Source organism: Myotis davidii, unplaced genomic scaffold, assembly GCF_000327345.1.
Source record: "Myotis davidii unplaced genomic scaffold, ASM32734v1 scaffold193, whole genome shotgun sequence".
Lineage (NCBI taxonomy): Eukaryota > Metazoa > Chordata > Mammalia > Chiroptera > Vespertilionidae > Myotis > Myotis davidii.
Window position 1 is genome coordinate 72,398 of NW_006284616.1, and position 9,141 is coordinate 81,538.

The window sequence follows — 9,141 nt, forward strand, 5'->3', positions numbered from 1 at the left end:
AGTAAGAGAGGCAAGGGAAAACAGAAGCACAAAAATAACCGGCGGGGAGGGTTGGAGGGAGGGGAAAAACCAGCAGGAAAAAAGAAAAAGAATAAGCAAAACAGCCTCACAACCAGTCCTAAAAAACACAGACACACACACACACACACACACACAAACAAACAACAACGACGACAAAAAAACCCACAATATACTCAACAATCAGGCAAACAACAACAAAACAATAGAAAGATAAAAGAAAAAAAATTTGGATAGTGAAGAAAGATAGGGGATAGGCGTATAAGGATTTTGAGCCGTGGATTGGAAATAGGATATATACGTAGGGTGAAATTTTGACAGGGAGTAAAAAGAATGAATAGGGAAAATCTAAAGCAGGAATAGGGTAAGAGAAACAGGACAACAAAAGGGGAAAGGCGAGGAAGAGGGTTTTAGCATAGAGGTAAAATTGAGGTAGAGAAAAATGATGCTAAAGGATCGATGAAAATCGAATGTAGAATACTAATCCCAAAATAAAATAAAGAGAAAATAAAATGACACTTTTAAAAATGGTAAAATGGTAACAGTAATAATACTGGTTAACAATAAAAATGTAGTAATTAAAGGGTAAAATCAGGTGATTGAGAAAGCAAAAAAAAATTGGCTTCTTAGTTAAAAGGTGAAAAAAGAATAAAAAAATAAATAAAAATTTGCAGTAGTGAAGGTCCTTTGGTTCTTGTAATCTTCAGTCTGACTCGCCTTAGTCCTGTCAGGTATTCAGGAGAGTGTTAAATTTCCCTGTGACACACTGTTCCTCCGTGTTGTAAACCACAGTCCTGATTTTAAAGCAGGCCGTATTTGTGTCCCAGACTGCCTTAATTTGTATTTACTTAAGAGTCAGTTTGTGGCTCAGCCTCTGGGTGGCAATGTTTCTGGATTGGACTCTGAGGTTATACAGCCTCTCTATCCAGTAGCTAGGGTTTATTTTTTCTATTGCACTTAAAACTGGTTTGGGGAAGTCCACTGCCCAGACCTGGTTCTTTGTTACCCTGCTCTGTCTAGTTACCATTTTTGACAACAAAGAATTTACTGGGGAAAAAAGTTTCCCATTTGAATTACTTTGGTTTAACCTGTTAGTCTCAAATCTTCACTTTTGACCATAGTTTCATGCCTGATCACTAAAATTAGTGATTTCTATTAAATAAGAGTCCTGATGCACAAAATTCATACAAGGGGCTCAGCCCCCACCAGTTTGGCTTCATCTGAAAGGTTGTCCTGAAGGACATCCAGAATGACATCCGATTTAATTAGCATATTACGCTTTTATTATTATAGATTTGGTTGGAAAGCCTCTTATGTTGAAAACCCTGAGCTAAGGATTATAACTCAGTTCACCAAATCCAAGATTATTTTCAGTAGGTGGCTTCTGACAAAGTTATTCCAGCCTCACATTTTCTAAAATAAGTTAAATTTAGCCAATCCAGGTATTAAAATGTAACTTATGTGACCTAGCCAAATTAACCCCATTTAATTAAATGAATAATTATTTATCATTAAACCACTGAAAAAAATGGCAATCAATACAGTCAAAACTAAAAGTCTTAAATTCCAAAAGAAATCAAGCACTGAAAAGCAAGCACTAATAGCTAGCATTTCAAATCTTTGAACTATGTTTTTTCTTTTTTTTAAATTAAATTTCTTTGGGTGATATTTGCTAATAAATTTATATAGGTATCAAGTGTATATTTCTACGATATACATAATCTTCATGTTGCATTTTGTGCCAACCACTCAAAGTCAAACAATCTTCCATCACCATATATTTGACCCATTGAACTAAAAGTTATCAAATCATAAGCAACAATAATAGAATCTTACCTTATAAATTCAGCTCTGGTCACTACAGTTAATTTTCTTTTGATTTAAAATAACGGAAACTCATTCTGGTTAGCCAAAACATAAGACACACTCAGAAGTATGCAAATTGTACTCAGATGGGTTTGTGAGATTTGATATTTGTTTTGAAATGATGTTATTTTAAATTCAAGCAATCACAGTGGAGTGGGGAGGGCTGTTAATGAGGCATACTGTATGACGGGAAGAATTTGATTGTATTTTCACTAGACAAACCCTAAGCCAATTTCACAAATTCATCAGATCATAAAACCTTCCTTTATTTATTTCCTGAATGTTTTATTTATTTCCTTCCTTACATTAAAAATTAATTTTACCAGGTAGCTGTTTAACTTATCACCAAGATAGAATTTAAATTTTATTTCTTAAAGACCTTTCCTACAAAAGATTACTTGCTCAGTTATAGTCCATGTCCAGCTAGGTTATAAAAACTAGTAGGTTATTAATAAGAGTTAAAAGATCAATTTTAAACTTAATTATTTTAAGAGATTACTATCCCTATTATTTTGGGCTTGTTATCTTTGGAGAACAATTTTTTCTGAAGTGGAAAACACATTTAAATTTAACATTCAATGTCTATATTTTTATATTAAAATGAAACTTTATTCACTACTCTGCCTTTATTTAAATAGTACCCTTTACTGGAGTGCCTCCTTCTCCCTCAGTAGGGAACCATAAAGTGTTTCCTCAAGGTCCATTCAGATATCATCACCCTCAGCGTTCTGTTTCTGACCCCCAGGGTGGACCATCAATTACTTGTTGAGGTTCTCATTGAACATTGTCCATGCTAGTATAGTGGCATCTATCAAATTGTCCTGGAACTAAATTTATATGCTTTTTTCTTTTATAAACTATGAACTTATAAACTGTGAGCTACATCTCACTCACTTAAATAGCCTCAATTTTTATAGCACAGGACCTTGAGCATAAAAAATGCAATAAATTTGTGTTGAACAGAAACTACATTTTCTTTGATTTAAGCAAATGCTTATATGGTTTGTTACTAAGAAAAATTAGGCAACTAAATTCATTTGTTGAAGATTTCAACAATATATATAAAACAATGATTACAGAAAAAAGTCATTGATTTAACACCTTTTACTTAATAAAGCTTCCTAAAATTGTTATATAAATCTCCAGCAAGCAAAACTCTTTGAACTCTTACCGGATAAATTATTTCAGATTTTTTTCTCCTTAATTTTAAACTCAGATAACTGTATATTCATCATTTAATGAAAATCAGTGTTTATACATAAGGTATATCAGTGACCCAGGTATATGATGACACTGAATCACTGGGTGACTGAGTCTGAGTGAAAGCTCAAAAGAGAAAAAATACAAGCAACTATCAAAAAAATTAAGGCAGTCTTCCTTAAGAGAAGGAAGATAAAAGAGGAAAAAATGAATCCACTTTATGAGGGACACACACACACACAAACACACTCTTTTTTTAAAAAAAAATGTTTATCATTTTTTTAAAATTAAATCTTTATTGTTCAGATTATTACAGTTGTCCTCTTTTTTACCCCCATAGCTCCCCTCCACCTGGTTCCCACCCTACCCTCTACCCTTACCCCCCCACTGTCCTCATCCATAGGTGTATGATTTTTGTCCAGTCTCTTCCAGCACCCCCACACCCCTTTCCCCCGATAATTGTCAGTCCACTCCCTTTCTATGCCCCTGATTCTATTATATTCACCCGTTTATTCTGTTCCTCAGATTATGTGTTCACTTGATTTTTAGATTCACTTGTTGATAGTTGTGTATTTGTTGTTCATTATTTGTATCTTTACCTTTTTCTTCTTCTTCCTCTTCTTAAAGAATACCTTTCAGCATTTCATAGAATACTAGTTTGGTGGTGATGAACTCCTTTAGCTTTTCCTTATCTGTGAAGCTCTTTATCTGACCTTCAATTCTGAATGATAGCTTTGCTGGGTAAAGTAATCTTGGTTGTAGGTTCTGGCTATTCATCACTTTGAATATTTCTTGCCACTCCCTTCTGGCCTGCATAGTTTCTGTTGAGAAATCAGCTGACAGTCGTATGGGTACTCCCTTGTAGGTAACTGATTGTTTTTCTCTTGCTGCTTTTAAGATTCTCTCTTTGTCTTTTGCTCTTGGCATTTTAATTATGATGTGCCTTGATGTGGTCCTCTTTGGATTCCTTTTGTTTGGGGTTTTCTGCGCTTCCTGGACTTGTAAGTCTATTTATTTCACCATGTAGGGGAAGTTTTCTGTCATTATTTCTTCAAATAGGTTTTCAATATCTTGCTCTCTCTCTTGTTCTGGTACCCCTATAATTCTGATGTTGGTATGCTTGAAGATGTCCCAGAGGCTCCTCAAACTCTCTTCATAATTTTGGATTCTTTTTTCTTTTTGTTTTTCCAGTTGGGTGTTTTTTGATTCTTCATATTTCAAATCTTTGACTTGATTCTTGGGATCCTTTAGTCTGCTGTTGGATTTCTGTATAATATTCTTTATTTCAGTCAGTGTATGCTTAATTTTTATTTGGTCCTTTTTCATATCCTCGAGGGTCTCACTAGATTTATTGAGGGTCTCACTCAATTTATGGGCAGTTTCTAGAAAATTCTTGAAAACTCTTAAAAGTGTGGTTTTGAACTCTATATCCAGTAGTTTGCTGTCCTCCATTTCTGTCATTTGTGACCTGTTTCTTTGTCTCCACATTTTTTATGCTTCTCTTTGTTGATAGAGTGGCTTTCTGTGGTAGGTATCCTATAGGGCCCAGTGGCTCAGCCTTCCCAATTACCTGAGGTGGAAACTCTTGATGCACCCCTTTGTGGGCTGTGTGCCCGGTCTTGTTTTAGTTAAGTCTTGATTGTAGTTGGTATCACTGGGAGGAATTGACCTCCAGGCCAATTGGCTGTGAGAATCAGCTGTGTCTATGGTGGGAGAAGTTCTGTGCTGGAGACACCCTTATGGGGCAAGACTTGCTTTGGTGGGGCTTTGGTGCTCACTGAGTCTGCCCCCTTATTGTGTCCCTTATGGATCTGAGGAGTTGTAATCCTGATGGTTCCACTCTGACCACTGGGTACACTGGCTCTTGGATCTCTAAGGAGGTGCTAATTTAGCCTCTGTCTGAGGTTACCCAGCAGGAGCTATGGAGAGACTTCAGATTCCTCTTCTTTGTTTGGGGTTTGGAGGTGCCCAGATGAGGCCCAGCTGTGAAGCAATGCAAGCTGCTGTGGGGCCTTGGGCCTTTTTTTGGAAGTTCTGGGTCTCTCTGACCCAGCTGCATTTTGTTAGGTAATTTTAGATTGCAAAGGGCCAGGTCATTCATATGCAAAGCCTCTGGGCACAGCTTGGGTGGGGCGGGGTCTCAGGGAATCAACAGGGTGGAGCAAACAGCTATGGCTGATCCTCAGTCCTTCCCTAAGAGGCCCCGCATCTCACTGTCCCGCGGTAATCGCTGCAAGCACCTCTGAGAGCGTGCTGCCCTTAAGTTCCGCCCACTTCCAGACAGTCCAGTTTCTCCCCGTATGAGTCTGGATGCCCAGAGACTAGCCTGGAACTGGAGTTGAGAGCGGAAGCATGTGTCTCCCTCCCGACTGAAAAAGACAATCGAATTCTCAGTTGCCAACCCTTTCCGAGCACCTCTGTACCTCTGCACTTTACTTTCTCACCTCCTCTGAGTCTCAGTGTGCTTTTCTCTTTCCTTCTAGTTGTAGAATTTCCACTCAGCCAGCCTTCCTGTGGTTCTGGATGATGTCCATTTTGTTTTTTAGTTGTATTTTTGAAGTGGTTGTGCGAGGCAGCAATTTCAGGTGTTTACCTATGTCGCTATCTTGGTTTCTCTATCCAAACACACACTCTTAAATGAAGGATCAGTGAAGGGTTTTGAGGTATAAATTAATAAAATAATATAAGAATACATTGGTGACCATGTCCAAAACAGATTCACATATTAATTGAAAAGCTTCTATTTAATTTCTAGCAGGTATCCATCAACTTTAATGAGGAACACAGGACACATTCACAAAAATTATAAGCTATTCATTTTCTCAATAAATTTACTTTTCTAGATAATAATATAAAGCTAACATGCAAAAGAACTAGGGAACACTTGTAATTCTGTAAGCAAATGGTGAGAGCTGTGTTTTAGAAAGATTAACCCATTATGCTGTCAGGGTTAGAAAAATTGAAAGTACGAATTGAAATTATGAAATAAAATGATGAGTATAGGATCCTATTCACTCCATGAATATAGGATCTTATTCACTCCATGAGGTGCCTGGCCCATAATAGCACTGGTTACATGTTTGCTGAATACAGTAATGATCTTAAAGGGAATGGGTCTAAAGCACATGTGAAGGAATTAAACTTGGAGGAGAAAGTGATGCCTTTGCCACTGAAATAAAAAGAAAGAAGGAATGAAGAAGACAAAAATGCATTTGGTAAGGGCAGAAATTTGAGGGAGTTCTTCCATGGTGATGTCTGTTTTTACCATGGAATAAGAGGTGAGGACCTCTTCTGAGGATAAGGGCAGAGAAGATAATCTGAGTGTGAGTCATTTTCGCCATTAAAGTGAGCCATTTATAAGATTGTCTTTCATAAATCTCACATTTCATAATATAAAATTCTTATTTAGTTAATATCAAAAGAATGCAGATTTTAAATAATATGAGTGGCAGAATTAAATTGTTTCTGGCAGGTTTCAAAAAACCTAAAAATTAACTTTTAAATAATTTATGAATACATATATTTGATAAATATTAGCACAGATTTGACAGGAATTAATTTTAACAATATAATAGCTTTAGGCTTAGAACTTAAAAACTCATAAAATAAAATAAAAACTATTGGTTAAAAAATTCTAAATATTTTGTAATTTGCTATTGCTGGATGAGATGGAATGTGTAAAAATAGAGATCACGACACTGCATGTAGTAAACTCTTTATAATACTGTTCCAATTAATCCTTCAGGTCCCAAAATGGTAGAAGTCCAGAGTCAACAGTTTCAGATCAGTTCCAAAGAAGGCAAATCACTGTTTACTGTTGATGAAAGCAAAGTTGTGGTTGGTACAGACAGACTTCGAGTAACTGGTATGTACTAGCTTTTTTATTTTATTTTAATTGAGATATAATTGGCATGTAAATTAAATTAGTTTCAGGTGTGCAACAAAATGATTCCATCTTTGTATATAATGTGAAATGATCACCACAAAAAGTTTAGTTAATATTCATCACCACACATACTTATAAATTTTTTCTTATGATGAGAACTTCTAAAATTTACTGAAAAACAACTTTCAAACATGCAATACAGTATCATTGACTATAGAACTATGGTATAGATTACATCTCATGACTTTAATTTATAGCTGGAATTTAGTATCTTTTTATTTTCTTCACCCATTTTGCCATCCCACACTCCCTTCCCTCTTAGAACCACCAATCTGTTCTCTGTATCTACATATTCAGGGTTTTTTTTTGTTTTTTTTAAAAAATATATTTTATTGATTTTTTTTTTACAGAGAGGAAGGGAGAGGGATAGAGAGTTAGAAACATCGATGAGAGAGAAACATCGATCAGCTGTCTCCTGCCCACCCCCCACTGCGGATGTGCCCACAACCAAGGTACATGTCCTTGACAGGAATCAAACCTGGGACCCTTGAGTCCACAGACTGACGCTCTATCCACTGAGCCAAACCGGTTAGGGCCATTTTCAGGTTTTTTGTTTGCTTGTTTAGATTCCACCTATAAGTGAGATCATAATGTATTTGTCTTTCTCTGTCCAACATTTCACTTAGCATAGTGGCCTCAAGATCCAGCTATATTATTGCAAATGGCAAGATTTTCTTCTTTTTAAAGGCTGAATAGTATTCTACATCACATTTTTTTTTATCCATTCATCTGTAGCAACTCTTGAGAAAAACAAACAATATCCCATGGAGTACACATCTGCAAAAGCAAATTATACTTTGGGCACATTTACTCTTTCAGGCAAATAAGAAAAAAATAATTTGAATTTGTTGACTTTTCTTCATGGCATTTCTTTGGAAATTCTTTGTTATTCTCATAGAAGAATGAAATACTCCTCACAAATCTTTACCCACTCTATCCTTCCACCACATTGTTACCCTTTATCTCTCTCCACTGGTGTAACCCAAAAGCTTATCATAAATTTCTCTATCATCTGCACAATATTAAACATGACTTTTGCAAAACAACCTTCTTCCAAATCTCTTTTATTCCCATTATGTGGGGTACTTGGGTTCCTTATCTATACTAATAGAAGCCTACATCCGTGGTCGGCAAACTGTGGCTCGCAAGCCACATGCGGCTCTTTGGCCCATTGAGTGTGGCTCTTCCTAAGCCTTAGGAGTACCCTAATTAAGTTAATAACAGTGTACCTACCTATATAGTTTAAGTTTAAAAAATCTGGCTCTCAAAAGAAATTTCAATTGTTGTACTGTTGATATTTGGCTCTGTTGACTAATGAGTTTGCTGACCACTGGCCTAGGTGGTCCTCGTGCCCTCGCACACGACGTCATCACAAGATGTCTGCCACAAGATGGCCACCACAAAGATGGCCACCACAAAAATGGCTGCCACAAGATGGCCACCACAGATGACCACATGCACAGTGGAGGCCAGGGGGTCACGTGGCTCTGCACAGCACAGAGGAGGCTGGTCTTGGCAGGGGAGGGCAGTTGTGGGTGATCAGGCCAGCGGGAGAGTGCAGTTGGGAGCGATCGCGCTGGCAGGGGAGGGCAGTTGGGGGCGATTGGCCAGCAGGGGAGCAGTTAGGCATCTATCGGGTCAGCAGGGGAGTGGTTAGGGGGTGATCAGGCTGGCAGGCAGAAGTGGTTGGGGCAATCAGGCAGGCAGGCAGGTGAGCTATTGGGAGCCAGCAGTCCCGGATTGTGAGAGGGATGTCCAAGGGGTCCCAGATTGGAGAGGGTGCAGGCTGGGTTGAGGGACAATCCCCCTTCCCCATGAACAAATTTCATGCACCGGGCCTCTAGTATTTTTACAAAAAACATTTCTTTATTTGAAATAAATATAAGATGGGGTTTTGATATGACTCATTTTTAGGACTGAAAAGAAGAAATTTTATTTTTAATACTGTTCACATGTTCTGCTGGGGTCCAGCCCCAGCAGGTCCAGGGGTCCCCAAAGGTGTGGACGGAGTTGGCGAAGAAGGAATGCCACTAAGACAGCGTTCAGTTGACCAGCAGTCTTGCCAGGATCTCTAGCCACAATCTCCAGCCAAGTTCTGTGTCCATGTTCGT

At 37.7% G+C, this 9,141-nt stretch overlaps 1 protein-coding gene across 1 annotated transcript in view; it reads left to right on the forward strand.

Moving 5' to 3' along the window:
* SGCG (sarcoglycan gamma) overlaps positions 1-9,141 on the forward strand; it is a 131,030-nt gene that overhangs the window by 70,444 nt on the left and 51,445 nt on the right. Inside the window, exon 4 of the mRNA XM_006754879.2 lies at positions 6,830-6,949. Coding sequence (XP_006754942.1) covers positions 6,830-6,949 — 120 coding nt within the window. The remainder of the gene's footprint in view (positions 1-6,829; positions 6,950-9,141) is intronic.